The sequence below is a fragment of the Lytechinus variegatus genome, chromosome 15 (genome assembly GCF_018143015.1).
Source record: "Lytechinus variegatus isolate NC3 chromosome 15, Lvar_3.0, whole genome shotgun sequence".
Classification (NCBI taxonomy): Eukaryota; Metazoa; Echinodermata; class Echinoidea; order Temnopleuroida; family Toxopneustidae; genus Lytechinus; species Lytechinus variegatus.
Genome location: NC_054754.1, coordinates 27391100 through 27408858, shown reverse-complemented (window position 1 = coordinate 27408858; position 17759 = coordinate 27391100). Strand labels below are relative to the sequence as shown.

The 17759-nt window shown below is 35.9% G+C and overlaps 1 protein-coding gene across 1 annotated transcript in view; it reads left to right on the top strand.

Moving 5' to 3' along the window:
• LOC121429231 (neural proliferation differentiation and control protein 1-like) overlaps positions 1-17759 on the top strand; it is a 60420-nt gene that overhangs the window by 21069 nt on the left and 21592 nt on the right. The window contains exons 3-5 of the mRNA XM_041626193.1: positions 2319-2477; positions 5046-5168; positions 7568-7634. Coding sequence (XP_041482127.1) covers positions 2319-2477; positions 5046-5168; positions 7568-7634 — 349 coding nt within the window. The remainder of the gene's footprint in view (positions 1-2318; positions 2478-5045; positions 5169-7567; positions 7635-17759) is intronic.

Genomic DNA, 17759 nt, shown 5'->3' with positions numbered 1-17759 from the left:
ATGTTAATAGGCATGGTATCTTTCAGATAATGTGTACATTGTCTCAGCAGTGATAATGAAGGTTCCATAAATAGCTTAAGCATGGCTATGGTTTCACAAGCCTAATTGCAAAAGGACGGCAAAATATATTCATTCTACTCGCCCATCCCCAAGATTTCTGAGTGACAAAACTGTATGCATATATGATTCACCACCTAGCACTGATTCTTGGAAGGCAATCACTGATCTTCCTTTATCCTAATGGGAAAGAAATCTCACTTTACTTTTGGAACCATTTGACTGGCTGAAAAATTAGGGCTATTTTAACGTTTAAATGCTATACATTATTATTAAACTTTCAGGTGATGAGTGAGATTTCGTCACGAGATTTTTTCATAAAAGTTGATTTATTTTATAAATGAACTGGTCAGTATACCCTTTTCTGGTCAGATACATGTATGTCAGTATGTTGTATCAAATGTCAGATATTATTTCCAAACCAATGGTAGTTAACCTTAGTCCCTCTAATTACATTCTTATTTTTTGTAATTTTTTTTTGAAGTGCTATTGTTTTACATATGGGGAAATGTTTATGCGCATGGCCCCATGTGGTGTGATAATTGTTAACCAGATACTGTTGGGGTAAAGTTAGGCCAACCCTGCTCTCGTACATGGTCATGTCTCCACCAGGAGCCAAGTTAGAGCCAGAGGCTTTAGTAGTTTTCATGTTTAACTCAATCTTCATGTCAATACCAGTGGAATGGAAGATGACGAGCTTCTAGCCTTCCTTCTTCTGTAAATTATGGTTAAAGGGATAGTCCAGTCTGGAGATATGTATATCTCAATAAATAGAGTAAAATTGATAAAGCAAAATGCAGAAAATTTGATCAAAATTTGATAAAAATAACAAAGTTATTGAATTTTAAAGATTTTCATTATTCCGGTGAAACAGTTCTAGGAATGTCTTTATGAATATTAATTAGTTGGGCTGATGATGTTATATCCCCACTTGTTCTTTTGTATTTTATTATATGAAATTAGGTTTATTCAAAAATTTTCTACCAAAAACTAAAACAACTGGATTAACAACTGATTATGTGCAATAGTTGCCCAAACTTATTTCATCATTGAGACACAACATTTACACATGTATGAAAAAATGATTATTTGTGATTTCATGTAATAGAATAAGAAAAGGCAAAGTGGGGACGTGACATCATCAGCCCACCTAATGAATATTCATGATGATGTGCATATGACTGTTTTCACAAGATATTGCTAAACTTAAAATTCAATAACTTTGTTATTTGTCATCCGATTTTGATGAAATTTTCAACATTTTGCTTTGTGAATTTTACTCTATTTATTTAGATATGAATATTTTCAACCTGGACCATCCCTTTAATCTTTTTGGCCCAAATTCACAAAGGTGCTTTTGAAAACCCACAGTTGAATCCATGGTTTATGCAGATTTCCTGTATAAATTATGCTTAATTTAGCGCGTGTATAAAAAATATCCAATGATGATGCGTGCTTTTGTCACAGTGCGCCAAATTGACGCCTGTTACCATGGTTAGATACGCTATTTTAGTCATGAGTCCACTGTTTGATGAGTGGACTCATTATTCAAAACAGTGGACTCATGAATAAAAAAGATAACCATGGCAACATGCATCAATTTCGCGCACTGTGACAAAAACGCGCATCAGCACTGGACATTTTTTAATATACGCGCTAAATTAAGCATAATTTATACAGGAAATCTGCATAAAGCATGGAGTTAACCGTAGGTTTTAAAAACCACCTTTGTGAATTCGGGCCATAGAGTAATTTTCAACCTAGTGGCCATGATTTATGACACGATTCATTACTCTCAATGCACAGTATAACCCTCCTTCCCACAGTAAATAGTATGTTTCTTCAAGGAACCAAGGCCTCACCCTTCACCAGCAATAATATCCAGATTTCATCTAGGTTCCAATAATATAAAAGTTGATACCAGTTAGAGGCCTGACTGGCAGTCTCCTCAAGCAGATGACCAGTCTCCTCCAGGAGCCAACCAGGATTGCAGAAGGAGCTAGGATCTCTTATCATAATCCATAGGCATATATGTATATTGAAAGTACTCTTTATGCTTTTTCAAGATACCAGTGGTATGAAAATTTATACAGGTAATAGACAGACTTCTACTTCCCCCCCACCAGAAGTCAACCAGGAGTGAACAAGTCTATCTTCTCTGATCCTGCAGATGGTCGCTCTTCTCCTGGAGCCAACCAGGAGCCTGTCCACTGATCTACAATTTATTTATACCATTGTTTATTTTTGTTTTCTTCTTACAGGTACTGATGGTATAGAAGTGGATACAGGTAATGGGCAGCCTCCTCCTCCCCCTCCCGCAGATGGTCAGTCTCCTCCTGGAGCCAACCAGGAGACCGAGGCCGATGTAGGAGCAGAAGGAAACCAGGCCGATACAGCTGGTCAAGGAGATATAGGAGGAAGTAAGTAACAAATAATGATTTAGGACTTCTATTATGTTTTTAAAAATCTGATCCCAGACAATTTTGGGGGCAACTATGCAGATCCCATTTTCTGATTCCTCATGCTGTTTGCAACTTTATAAACAATTTTATAGGATTGGTCCAAGATGGAGAGTGGGAGATGGAGATAAATGCCTCGTCGAAGGCTAATTATAACTGTACATTTTGGTCCACACCCTCCCTCAATTTCTGCATCCATCCCTATTCAAAATCATATCTCAGCCTTATATTGTTACTCTGGAGTCTCTTCCTTACATTGAAAATTGCTTTATTATTATTAGGGCACGATAATGACTTTTACAATGCTATACTTGTGACTCATAATACTGCGAAGACTCATCATGCCAAAATGGGAATCAAGACCATTTTAACAGAACAAAAAAGAATCTCACAAGGGTGCGGGGTAACGTACAGATTGTATATAGGCCTGTGTAATGTGCATATACTGTATGATTTTCTACTTTTATCACAGATGTAAAGCCCTTATTCACAAATGAGTTGAAATTCAATATATTTTAACTCTGTCCTTCATATACTATACATTACATGGAGCTGTGAATGAATTGTGATAATAACTGCAAATGAACAGTGGGTTTCAACACAATCCAATATTCAGCTGATATTGGAAAAAAAGTATTCCTCTTCTAAATCACTTTTTTGAAATAAACAAAGCAGTGGAGGGGGGGATATAAACTAAAAAAATAAAAAAATCTGGGACAGTTTATATGGGTTCTCTTTCAGCTTGCACTTTTATATTTTTGAAAAATGCTTTATGGAGATTGGAACCAAAGACATTGGCCCAAAATCACAAAGATGGTTTGAAAAACCATTGATTGAACCCATGGTTTTATGCAGATTTCATGTACCGTATGGGCACTAGTATTAAACGCAGCATAATTCAAAGATTTTGACAAATTTCCCCAAAATTTTTAGAAATGGGGAATTTATCTTAATTTCGTACCTTTGTTATTTCCAGGGTAATCTGTTGTCGGTATTTTCTTTATCATTCTGTGGACTGTATGCGTGGAGGATCTGAATTATGCGGCGATGACCTATTGCACTGAATTGCACTAGTATTCAACCTAGTGATGATAGATAGCGAATCGCAAAATGTTTTAGATTCCCTGTTTGGTCTCATCTCAAATGGTCTAGCCCATAGCCCATAGTCGGATGGGACAAGGGCAGATTGAGAGACAGGGCCATCTTTCATTGCTAGGTTGAATGCTAGTGCCGATGGGTTGAATACTAACTAGTGCAAAAACCATCGCCGTGTAATCGATCGTCTGGTTGAAAAAAAATAACGCAAAAAAGAATAACCAGCATTTGCTCTTGTATATGAGACAGGTCTGAAATTAAGAAAAATTCCATATTTCTATATATTTGAGGAAACTCTCCAAATGGGTTGAATACTAGTGCCATTACGGTATAGATTATACTTATTACCTTGCACACTGAAAAGTGTCCAATGCTGATGTGCGCTTTTGTCACAGTGCACATATTTGTTTTGAATTTATGAGTCCACTGTTCATAACAGTAGACTCATGAATGATATAGCGTGCTTAACCATGGAAACAGGCATCTATATGGCTGACTGTGACATAAGCATGCATCAGCATTGAACACTTTTTAGTATACGCAGTGAATTACATGTTATTTATACAGGAAAATGTGCATTAACCATGGGTTCAACCGATGGTTTTCAAAACCACCTTTGTGAATTCGGGCCATTGATTCACAGGTGTATGTACATGTCTATTGTTTGGTACGGGTGTGATAATGTTGGAGGTTTTTGCGGGAAATATAAAATAACTCTCAATTTACTCTCTCCATTTCCTCTCTGATTGAATCCCTTTGATGTACATGACTTGGTCAAATATATTTGTTTTACATTCACATTCTCATCCTCCTTCCCTTATGTCCATCATCTATATTTCACCTGAACTGGGATTGCCCTCGATAAGCATCTTTGGCTTTTTGGCAATTCCGTATTCAGATTACATATTATGTTCTGCTTCTTTGGTTGTTTTGTATTTTTGTCATTCTTAATTAATTCTTGTTTGTATTTTTATCGTGTCTTTTGTATTGTAAAATTTGAATTTGAATATGGAAATAAATGAATTGAATTGAAAAAAAACTTGGTACATTGCAGAGCGTTGCTATCTGCAGCCAATCACATCTGTTTAGCTACATAGCTCATTGAGATTAGGGCACTGGGGGATGTGTGACTATATGGACTATTGGCGGCACCAAGGGGGGGGGGGGGATTTGGGCATTTGCCCTTGCCCATCAGGATCATTGCCCCCCCCCCAGAATTTTGAAAACTAAAAAAAATAATGATTGTGCCTCAATCCTCAACTGAAAGAAATAAATTTTTAAAATGAATTAAATATTAAATAAATCATTAGATTGAAAAACAATGACGAAATTGCCACCAACTTGGCCCCCGATTTTTAAAATCCTAATTCTGCTTCTAGGTGTGACATGGTTTACAACTTCATTTATCTTTTTTTTTTATTAATGTTTTATCAGGTCCTGATGATAATGAAGAAACCTTCCCCAGCGATGACTTCCAGGAATCTAATGCAGACGTTCAAGCACACCAGGCTGAAAACAATGGCAGTGTTATCTTGTTAGCAGAATGGCAATTCATCTGTAAGTTTATCTATTATCTATTAAATTCAAAGTTTGTTTTAAGGTCAAGTCCTTCCCAGTAACAAGTTGATTGAATAAGTAGAGAAAAACAAACAATAATAATGCTGAAATCTTCATGAAAATCGGATGAAAAATAAGAAAGTTATTACATTTTAAAGTGTCGCTTTTTTTTCAACAAAATAGTTCTATGCTTAACTCAGTGATATGGAAATGAGAGAGTCAATGATGTCACTCACTATTTCTTAAGTTTTTTATTGTTTGAAGTATACAATATTTCATTTCTTACGGATTTGACAATTATGACCATCTTGTTCGAACCTCAAAATATTAAAACAATCAAATTCCACATGTTAAAGGAGGAATGAAACTTTGTTCACATGACAATGAGGATAGAATTCATATATTTCATATTTTATATGATAATATACAAAAGAATTAGTGAGTGAGTGAGGTCATTGGTCCCCTCAATTGCATACTGACCAGGATGTGCATATAAGTGTACTGTGAAATTTAGCAAAACTTTGAAATGTCATAACTTTCTTATTTCAGATCCGATTTTGATGAAAATTTCTTCGTTATTCTGATTTGATTTTTCTCTTTCTATTCAAATCATCTACTTGTCCTATTACCCATTTACCACTGATTTCTGTAATTATGCTTTTTAAAGGGACCTCCTTGTCCTGGATGCTAGGTGTTTTTTTTCCTACATTCTTTTATTCTCGGAGTCAGAATATGATATGTAATATAAGTATAAGAGTATAGTAACTCTGTTTTCTTTTAGGTAAGCATGATTTTAACCCCTCGGTTGTGTTCACTATAACAATTTGTTGTGGTTTACTGCAAAAGATAGGATAAAAAAATAATATGAGCCTAATGATGCTTCCAGGATTATACCCATTTATTGCAGCTGCAGGGAGATGAAAGAGCTATTGGTTAATTCCAGTCAGACTGCGTATTTAATGTATTCCCCATTCCAGATAAAATGAGTGCCAAATTGACCAAGAAACTTACACAATTTGAAGTTTACAAACTTGTATTTGGCAAAGGAATAGAAAAGTTTAACACTGTCACGTGTGAGCCGCAAACTTATCAATGGTGAACGAAAAAAATAAGGACAAGGGATATATACTGTGTGGCATTGTATAAACTAAAAAATGACCTGTTAATTATTGTTGAAAGATTATATTTTACCATTCAATGTAATTGTATTTTGTCCATCCTTAATTAGTAGCTTACTGATAAGAGTTTTTTGTGACTACACTAAACATATACTTGTTATCCTACAATATCAATCTTTTTTTTTACACCTAGTCAGTGAAATTTTTAATTATATTTGGAAAATGAAAAAAAAAAGATTACTAATAAATCCTATCCCAATGCAGTTGAGACTTACCTTTTCCCTGCTCAATTGACTACTGTTACTAATATCATCTTGTTTTTGCCGTCCTGATTCCATGCTTGACATAAACATAAAGGAAAACATAGACAGGGTCTATTTACATGTAATTTTGCTAATGATATTCATTCTCTTATCCTATACTGTACTTTTTAACATTCCCTATTTTGGGGGTTGAATTGTTCTTTGAAATTTAGTTTTCATGTGATTTTCAAGCAAAGACCCCATCATTTTATGATTGGTCACGATATCACATCTGAGCAATATTGAGCAATCCCTGATTACCCAAGACATAGAGTACATATAAGCACAGTAGTTGTGCAGACATAAATGCAAGCATGCACCATATTGTGTACATGGTAATCCACTTCATTATGTCAATCACTAATTTAAATTTGCTGGTTTAATTAAAAGATATCATGTAAGCTGTCATCAAGACATTAAATTGTAATTTTTCTAAGGGTAAGATTGAAAATATTTTCACATGACCCTTGATATTCATGTAACATATGGTAGGCATTTCTAGATCAAAGAGAAATCATTGTTAGCCATACAACTGTGTTGGGAAGTAAGAGCATTTTCCCTATTGTGTGCAGGCTGGTAAATTCCACAAGAGGGCGCCATTCAAGAAATATGAATAGAAATTATTGGATTTCTTCTTGAGAGCAGGTTAAGCAGAATAAAATGCAGTATGAATACTTATCTTTGAGAAAATATTGATCTGAATAAATTGATAAAAATCAAGTTTCTGTCTGAGAAAATAATCCCAAAGTTTAGGCAATATGAATATGCAAAAAAATGATAACAGATTGGTGTTGCTTCTACTCTGTTTGCCTTTCAAAGGTATAGAGCAACAGAGAGATGGCACTGCACAATTGGGAAAATGAAGTGTCAGGGTATTATTTCTATTTCGAACAATAAAATATGGATTTTAATTTTTCATTGTCAATCTTCCATAATTCATATATTCTTTGTTTTTTCTGTTCTTTTTTTCTTATTGCAGTGATTGTTGTTGGCTGTGTTGCTGTAGCAATCATAGGTGTTGCCATTGCCTTTATCTGCTGGTACAAGTAAGTCGCATTAGAATACAATGCCCGAATTCACTAAGGTGGCTTTAAAAACCACTGGTTGAACCCATGGTTTATTTAGGTTTCCTCTATGAATTACCGCTTAAACTGAAAAGTGTCCAATGCTGATGCACGCCTTTGTCACATTGCGCCTAAATGATGCCTGTTGCCATGGTTAAGTATGCTATTTCATTCATGAGTCCACTGTTTAAAGAGTGGACTCATTAATTGAAAACAGTGGAGTCATGAATAAAATAGCATGGATAACCATGGCAACAGGCGTCAAGTTTGCGCAATGTGACAAAAGCGTGCATCAGCATTTGACATTTTTTATATATGCGGTAAATAGGCATAATTTATACAGGAAATCTACATAAACCATGGCTTCAACCGAAGGTTTTCAAATCCACCTTTTTGAATTTAGGCCTATAGCTTTATGATTTAATATTGTTCTTCCACTTTTATATTCTCTTTGGACTTGTAAATGTTCTTTTCCTTGAATTTCTATTATTTTTCAAATGTGTGTTTAGCTAAACCTTTCTTTTATTGTGTGTAACAACTTTGTTTGTAGCTTATTTTCATGCTCAGCCTTAATATCAATTAGAGCAAAGCTTAGATTACAGGGGGGGGGGGATTGGTGGTTAGTTTGACCCCTTCCTCCAAATGTTGGGCAAATGTTTCTGATTAAACAAAAATTTGTAGAGGTGTAAAGAGTATCCCTTCAGGTTTTCACTTGAAACGAAACATTTTGATCATAGTGACAAGTTATGCTAATTTAATCATTGCTAATTTAATACTTCCCTATTATATCATAGCCAACTCTAACCCAGCCTTTTACAATTTTTGTTTGAAAAAGTTTGGGTAATACAGTTAAGTTCTGAATGCTTCTAACCTAATAACAAAAGATGCACATGACTTTCTAAGAAGCAATAAATATATGACAGCTTATCGCAATATTGTGTAAAGTGTACAGGGGAAAGGGTCCCCTCCCAAGTTGGTCTAAATAACAGTCAAATATCTCAGAAAATTATTTGACTATCTTCCAGAAGTCCTTTATTAATTGCTCACTATGGAATTTGGGTATATCGGTAAATGGGTACTGGCAGGAAGTAATTCCTCAAAAAGCTGTGCGCACCAGAATCGGTAGACTAGCTTAGCCGGGGTAATATAGGAGCGCCTTGAGCACTTAGCAAGGCGGATATGAGCGCTATACAAATCCTATATTATTATTTATTTCATTTATTTATATGGACCACTGATTCAATCCACTTTGATCACACACATGTCACCTACATATGTAAGTGAATATTTACCATGTGTTCTCCTCTTTTAAAATATACCAGTACATGTATATACCCACCCTCTTTCTTTCACTCTCTTTCTCCCTAACCTTTTCTGATGTACAAGCAAGTATCCTATCACATAACATCGTTGTCTTTTGTCAAGTATACCAGCATATATTTCAAACCTGAATGACCCTTTTCATATTTTCTCCAAGCAAACGTTTTCTCCGTTCAAAGTGCATGCAAAATAAAGAATCCAAGGACAGAGCTATATGATAATAAAAAGTATCTGGAGATCATATCGTAGTAATCGGTTTATTATAGTTTCCAGTGAATGCTGCCTGTCAAACCTGCAAAGCGTCTTTTTCTCATCAGCTGTATTTACCCATAATGACCGTGTCTGTCAAGTGTCAAACATTGTAGTTTAATGTATGGGATGTGCATACATATGTATATTGGACCAGCACATGATTGCTATTGATCTACCACATTAGTGGTGTACATTCACACGTTATTCGATGCAGCTTACATGAACCATTACAATGTTGTAATACTGTGATGGGTTCCAATCAATCTTCCAGGTAAGGCCATGTATTGAGTTCACATTTTCTCCGGTCGTTGATGCATTACTCGTGAATTTCTAGAGAGAATTGATAGGTTGCAACTAGATTATGGTATTAACCAGAAAGCTAGTAAAATGTTAACACCATGTGTATTGATAGATTGAAAATTGGTGCTTATAATTTTATTTTTGGTAATTTGGTATCTGTGAAATTAACACACATGCAGACAGTCAGATAAATAGATAGATAAGTAGGTAGGTATACGGATGGATGGATGGATAGGTGGATGGATGGATGGATGGATAGATAGATAGATAGATACCAAAATGGATAAGAAAAACAAGATCCAGTCTGTTTGATATATTCTCTGTTTAAAAAAGAGAAAGGAGAGACTTTGGGGACTCATGAGTGAGAGAGAGAGAGACAGAATTTATTTCAGAGAATACAAGAAAGAATCCATAGATCTGATGGTACCCTCAGACCAACCACATATAATCCTTTCTTCAAACATATCACCCAACCCACACCTATCAATGGGCAGTTTGGATAGTAAACACTGCTCTTTGTAAATGAAGGAACATAGAAACTCCATTTGCCATCTTCTAGATGCCTTAGAAGGGCATACTTTATGCAAGTCATGGTGTTAACAGGGAGTTTGGTGTTTACATGCTAGGGGACTGAACTGTTCTTAAGACCTGCATGTGGAACCTTCAAGTAGCAGGTGTATCCTCAAAGGACACCCAGGTGATTCCCTCATATATGACGTCATTGCTGGTGGAGAACAGTCTCCAACTTTTGCTGGATTTTGAGTTAGATTTAGTTGCAGACCAAAGAGGAGTTTGGTCCTAAAGAGACAGTTGATCCTTGCGAGCAACTTATTTGAACTTATGACGTGAGAGACTTTGTTTCCTGGATTTAAAAAAAGATAGATCTATTCCAACATGAGGCAGAGCTGAGCATTCTAGTGAAGTGTGATTGTATTTTCTCCAGGAGTCCCAGATCATAGGCAGTTCCTTTTCTTCTTTGAATATTCAATGACAACACCATTCCAGGACTAATACCTTCTTTTTATTTTACAACACTAGTCCGAGACTTGGATCTAGCTGAGACTCTGAACCTAACTTCCAAAGAGAACAGATTCTACAACATTATGAGTGCTTGTTTTCCAGGGTTACTGTGGATAATATTGTTTTCCCTACATGACTAATTATTCCTTTGCCTCTGGTTAAAAACGTTGGAGCAACCATCCCAGTTCCAAGTGCCTGAGGACTAAATGGCTAATTAATTAGGCTTGATTTGGTTGATCTTCCCGAGGATGAACCTTATAAATCTAGAACTCCACCCACCCAACAAATCGCGCTAATGAGTTTCAGGAGGATTTCAGTGCCAGCTAACTCATATTTTCTTTCCATCAAATTGTTTTCAAGTTGCCATGAACACAAATTACAATCACTTCAACTTTGATATTTTAAAAGGAATATAAAGCATATGCTGTATGTTTTTAATGATCAGAAAAATCATCTTGATATAGGCAATCTTCAAATACCATCAAATTAATTTGAAAATATGATAAATGAAAGGGTGTACCCTAAGAATTTATTGTAATTATTAGGTCCGATGATGTCACCTACAAGACTAAGAAGAAAACTGTGAAACAAAAAATTACACCGCTTTGTGAAGAAATATAATGTTCAGAATATGAAGAGCTCAAAATTCTACTGCCTTAGTTGTTGTTTCTGCTATCCTGATGATGACAAGCGCCCCCTTGTGGTGGATGGCATCCCAGCTAAGACGGCCAAGGAATCCAGCCGACTGTAAGTGACTTTCACCTCTGTGATGCCTCAATATAGTGATGGTTGGTTTGAATAGTGTGTTAATGATATTTCAACAAAAGTCAAACAAGAAGATATTAAGGGGTAATTTATTGAAAAAGAGTTGGCTGGAAGATGAAAAGCAGAGTTTCCCATGAAGATTCCCAAATCTAAATTCATTTGAATCTGAAATTGAAAAAGTCCTGAAATCTTGATTATCCTTTTTTACCAAATTTTCTTTTTATTTTTGTTACAATTGTGTTTTTCTGTTTTGATTTTGTTTTTCTGTATTGATTTTTTCCTGTTTTGTTTCATCCTCCCACTGGTTTTGTATATAGATTTTTGTTTTACTTATTTTACTTTGTTATGATTTGTTATTCTTTATATTGTTTATATATTGCACGGCCTCTCTGAAAACCAGCCATTGTCTGATTGAGGGCTTTTTACCGTGTTTAAATAAAATCAATCAATCAAAATCAAGATTTGTGTTTCAAGGAGGTATGTCCACAAGATGCAAATAACATACACAAAGCTATGAGTAAATTAAACAAGAATGAAACAAGGTAGCTCATGTTAAAGCTGAAAAAGTGAAAGAATAAGATAAACAGAGTAAAATTGAACACATGAGAAGAAAGTCTTGAGCATTTGAATGCCAAGAACACTGCTGCTGTGGAGATTCTCTAATTAGCCTTGGGCACTCTACAGAGTGGATTTGGCGTATTACAAATTATTATTATCATTATTATAATTATTAGTATTATCATTATCATCATTATTATTGTTATTATTATTATTATTAGTAGTAGTAGTGTTATCATTATTTTTATTAATATTATTATTAGCATTATTATTCATGCAGTCATGATATTCCACACTTTTTGAGAATGAAAATATACCCCCAAATATTTTTTTTACACATTCTAGTGAAAAGACACACAATTCATCCATGATATAATGTTTTTATACCAGTATTACATGTCTTTCCATTAAAAAAAATAAAACCTGATCTTGGCATAAGATTAGATGAATAAGAAAATTTGAATAAAATGTGTACTAAATTAATGGGAAAGTTTTACATGTGTGACATCACAGTTCTTGGTTCGCATTGCCAATTGGAGGATGTGCATTACAATAGTGATCTCAATATTCAAATGTTGATAACTTTATTATTCAGTCAATCTTCTTCAAGGTTTCTTTGATTTATATGAATTCAACTGGTTTCAAGGGTTTCATTCACCTTTAAACTTTATGCATGCCTAAAATCCAGCAGCACATTGTAGGATTTCATCAGTTATGAACTTTCTAACAAATAATTCAGCTGGAGGATTAGTGTTGACCTTTATTTTGTTCATTAATCAGCTTATTGATTGTTGTTTCAAGCTCGAGATCACCACCAACGGTGTAACAGTCATGACATAATGTATCAGATACATGTGAATGTGATGTGTCTACTGTTTTTTTTAATTAATATTCATCCTCATTTATTGCAGTCATCATTTTCCCTCATACAAAGCATACACGATTTTACAAATAAGTTTTGATCATATTTCTTAAATTTTTTTCATATTCTGAAATTTCATAATTAAACCTATAGAGTAACCAAATTTCAGATTTAAATTCTTATCATTGAAAGAATAAGAGCATTTTGAAATTTTGCATGAATTGGCACACCGCCTACCTTCGAGTTCAGAAAGCATCCTCAACCATTGTTTCTGTACTACAACTTTCTCTGCAATGGTGGTCAAGAACCCGACCTAGGGTGCATTTATGCGCCACTTTTTTACCCCAGAATCATGATTTGAATCATGATTCTGCAGGATTACGATTGCATTTTATAGTCAAAAGTGAAAATAAACGTCTTTCAAATCACAAACATGAAACACAGAAAAAGGGGTGTTTGGAAAGACGTTTCTGTAGAATCATGAACGAAAATGGTTGTATAAACGCAATCGTGATTTTAATCATGATTCTATGACGTCACTGTGTAGGGCTTCCTCTGGTTGGACTCTTGCCAAGCTCAAGGCATGCACTATTATATGTGCTACGCATGCATTTTTTGTCACGTGCATTTAAAGAGAAATTCCAGTAGTTGCAGTAAACACTGATTTCATGAGAAAGTCTGTAAAACAAGGCTTAATTGTCAGTATATCATCGAGGATCTAGATCTGGTACAGTTACATTAACTGAACTTTGTGAATCTTGAAATCTACGCTGAAAAATGTTCACACCGAAGATCCCCAACACAGATAAGCGCACGTGGGACAATGTATAATTATTGCTTAGAGCGTCGGGCCCGACGCTCTACCCGAATCCTGTGCTTATTTGCTGATTTCTCAGCAATTACACAATTTCTTCCAGAATCCTTTGGCACATGCTTTTTATTTATACAAACAGACACTTTGGTGGTCATTTCATTGGATTCTGTACGAACTCATTTTGATATCGTTACCAAAACTAGCATTTACCTTTAACTTCAAGTCCTGTGTTGGTCACATAGAGGTATATAATTGGTCATCGCATCATCCACGTTTCTTTTTTGTCATGGCTTTAACTGCAAGTTCTAGTAAATTAACTAACTGGACAGACATTAATCTCAGTTGTTGTTGAGTTGACAATGTCAATATTAAATTGGATTATGCTGAAATTCAGTTCCGAACACCATTTTCAATAAACTGACGAGATAAATGAGAGTAAACAAAATGAGGTATATTATAGACTGAAAAAGATTGATTTTTTGAGAGCCAAAACACGCACTGTGATGCGCACTGGATCGGCCCGAATCCGAGAAGAAAGAGTGTTAAAATGGAGGTCGTCTAAACTCTGATTCATGTTTGTGTTTTGAATCATGATTCAAATCATGATTCTAGCTTGAGGTCGCATTAAGGCAGCCCTAGATGTTGCATGTAAGCATTGAGTGAATTTATGAACCATTATGCTGCCCCCAAAAATGTGCATGATATACATGCTTTTGCGAAGTGACCTAAGCCCCCTTTTTTCGTAAAAATACTCAGTTTTTTTCTTATGCCTACCTGCTGTTCATTCCAAATATTAGAAAAAAAATCAAATTGTGAACAATTTTTTTGCATATCATAATGGGTACAATTTATTCTTTAAATTGGTATTGATAATTGCTCTAGGTTCTTTAAAGCACAAAGCTATGAGCGCCTGATAAACATCCAAACATGGAACGTGATTATCTCAATATCGTGTTTTGGAGACCAGCGGATATCTATGCTAGTTTGTAAATTAGGGGATGAAAGTGTTACTGATCTGCTTAATGATGACACCCACTTGTTCCACTTGTTTCCGTCTTTAGCACCCTCTTCCCTTGGACCAGAATAATTGCTTTCCTTCTTTAGTATATCTTTCAGGTAATCTTTGTTCTTCCCTTTCCTGTTTTGCTAGTCACTTCCAGGCTCCTTGCCCTTTGGAATATAATATTTTGGGACAAAAAGCATCAATGATTCTACTATAATAATGATGCATGGGACCTATAACAAAATACCAAATCCACTCTGTCGAGTGCACAAGGCCCATAAGGAAATTGATGGAAAAAAAAAGAAAATCCATATCTTATTGTCCGAAATAGACATGAAATGAAATACTCTGAAAATTTGCTTTGCCCAATTAATCATGGGCCCGGCAGCCGCTGTGCAGTACCAGATCGACGAGGCACTATCCCTTTAATCATTGAACGCCAAACAGGGTAGCAGCAACTCCCATGTTTTAACGTCTTTTGTACCCTTTTCATAAACCTATCCTCCAATTAGCCGCCTAAGAGTAATGCGGATAATTCAATAAAAATTGCGTTCATAAACTCCGAAAATAAGCCGCATTATTTTTACGAGCGCCCGATGCGGTTGTGTTGGAAAAGGGTGACCTTGTGACCGCACCATGGCAATTATCCGCATTATTTGGAAATGCGTTCATAAACTCAAAATTTTATCCCGATGCTGCTAATTATGCGGATAATAGCAGCATCAGAGTAATGCGGATAACTCTTGTCCTCCAATTTTACGACCAAATTATGCTGCTATTAGCCGCCTAATTCATAGTAATTGGGTTTATGAAAGGGGTATTGGTTTGACGCGGCCGGGGTTTGAACCCCCGACCTCCTGGTTGTGAGACGGACGCTCTACCAACTGAGCCAGCACACCGGTAAATTAAGAAGTAAAAAGATAGGTTTTAAGAATACTGTTTTTCTGAACGTTCATTGTCGCTTATATCGATCAGCATTTCCTCCAATGGTTATTGATTTGCATCATGATAACTGTAATTTCAAACTTGACCCGGGCCTATTTGTTTCATTCTCAGATGTACATTTCCACATGCTTTTCCCTTCCATCCGCCCTCTTTTCCTCGATCGCCTCAAAGTCCATCTTAACATATGACATGAAAACCTAGAGAAAGTAATCAAACCTAATAAATTGAGGTTTAACCCTTTGATTCCATGAAGAACTGTAGAGGAGGTCATGACAAAAAATAAGTTCAGAAGCTGAGAAGCTGAAAAGGAAGTGAAAGAAGGTTAAAAATCATATGTAATCTATAGGCCCCCTTTTCTTCATACTATGCCTAAATTAGCGAAACCTTTTTACCTGACCAAATTAGAACAAGAGGTGGTTTCAGATCGCCTCGAAGTTCGTGAGTTCCAGGTATTTTCTGATGGGGAAATTTACCCATAGAAAATACCAAGTAATGTTGGCAATGTGAAAGCAAAATATGCATAATCACCCCGAAAGAAAATACCCACTAAATATTTAGGTACTTGTCAAAATTACGTGAACTTTCGCGGGGATTTTTCCAAGGTCGCAGGTATTTTGGCAATGTGAAAGCAAATTATGGGAACTTTAAGTATAGGGCGCGGGCGCCATGGGTGGCTTGCTTGCTTATCAGACCACATACTGCGCATGCTCGTAACTTAAGGAACTTATCCCGAAGGGTATTTTTCAAGGCGGTATGAATGTGGGAATAATTAACTAGTATTTGCTTGTCTGAAAAAACTTCTCGTAATTTAACGGGGATTCTTGTGAACGAGGCGGTTTAAAACCACCTAAGAGGTAGCCTTATTTTACCAATAACATTCCCTCCTGTCCTGAGCATCCTTCTCCTTCAGATCAACCTTACTGCTTTCCTTCTTTACCAGGGGGATTGTTTCATGAAAGTTGTCAGTGCTGACTAAATTGCCAGCTCTGACATTTTCAGTAAAGTCCTTGGTTTTGATTGGCTGTGAGGCACTGGCCTCTAACTGTTACTATGGTAACTGTCAGAGAAGTCTACTTGTCAGTTCTGACCACTTTCATTAAACAGTTCCCGAATCTTGGATCTTTCCAGGTATTCTTTGGTCCTCCCCTTCTTGTTTTGCCATTGCACTTCCAGGTGTGTGTTTCATAAACCTGTCCATCAGTTACAAGCAACTTTGCACATGACTGGTGATTCTTTCTTGTGGTAAATGATACACTCTAGATGTTCAACCGTGTTGATGTAGTTCCTCATAAAATGGATCACCAGTCACTAGGTGGTTTCAGACCGCCTCGAAGTTCGCCAGTTCCAGGTATTCTCTGATCGGGAAATTTACCCCGATCAGAAAATACCAGGTATTTTGGTAATGTGAAAGCAAACTACGCGTAATTTCCCCGAAAGAAAATACCCGCTAAATAGTAGGTACTTAGCGAAATTACGAGAACTTTCGTGGGGATTTTTCCAAGGTCGCAGGTATTTTGGCGATGTGAAAGCAAATTACGGGAACTTTTAGCCCAGCGTGTCGTTGGGCGCGGCGGCGTGGGTGGCTGCTGGGCTAGTGATTTTAAATCTCGCGCCTTGCCTGCTTATCAGACCATATTGCGCATGCTCGTAACTTCGGGAACTTATCCCGAAGGATGTGTTTCGGGGCGGTGTGAATGCAGGAATAATTAACGGGTATTTTTTAGCCTTAAAAAGTTCTCGTAATTTAACGGGGATTCTTGTGATCGAGGCGGTTTGAAACCACCTATTGGTTGATTTTGCTATTAACTTATACAATATATATAGCTCTATGCAATCCCATGCCCGTTGGAATATGATATATTTGGGACAAAAACAAGAATGATTCTACTATAGAAATACATGTGTATCAGAAATCTAGAAGTTCAGTAATGCTATATGTTATCCATTTATGCCAAAATGTTAACTCTGATAAAATTCAGAGAATTGAACATTCATTGGTTCATAAACTACATGTGCATCTTATATTCATCTGTCGAGTCATGTTGACCATGATCTAAATCTCTTTTTGAAGGAAATTTGCTTTGTTTATGATACGTAAGATAGAATTCAACTGACCTGTATTGTTAATTGGATAGTTAAGTGCTTTCTCACCAATGTTCATACCAGTATAAGATGAAAAAAAAGCCCTATTCTAAATTGTTTTAACCTTCATCATCTCTCCTGTCAGATATGGGAAACAAAACCAAGGTTATTGTTTTTTTAACGAGA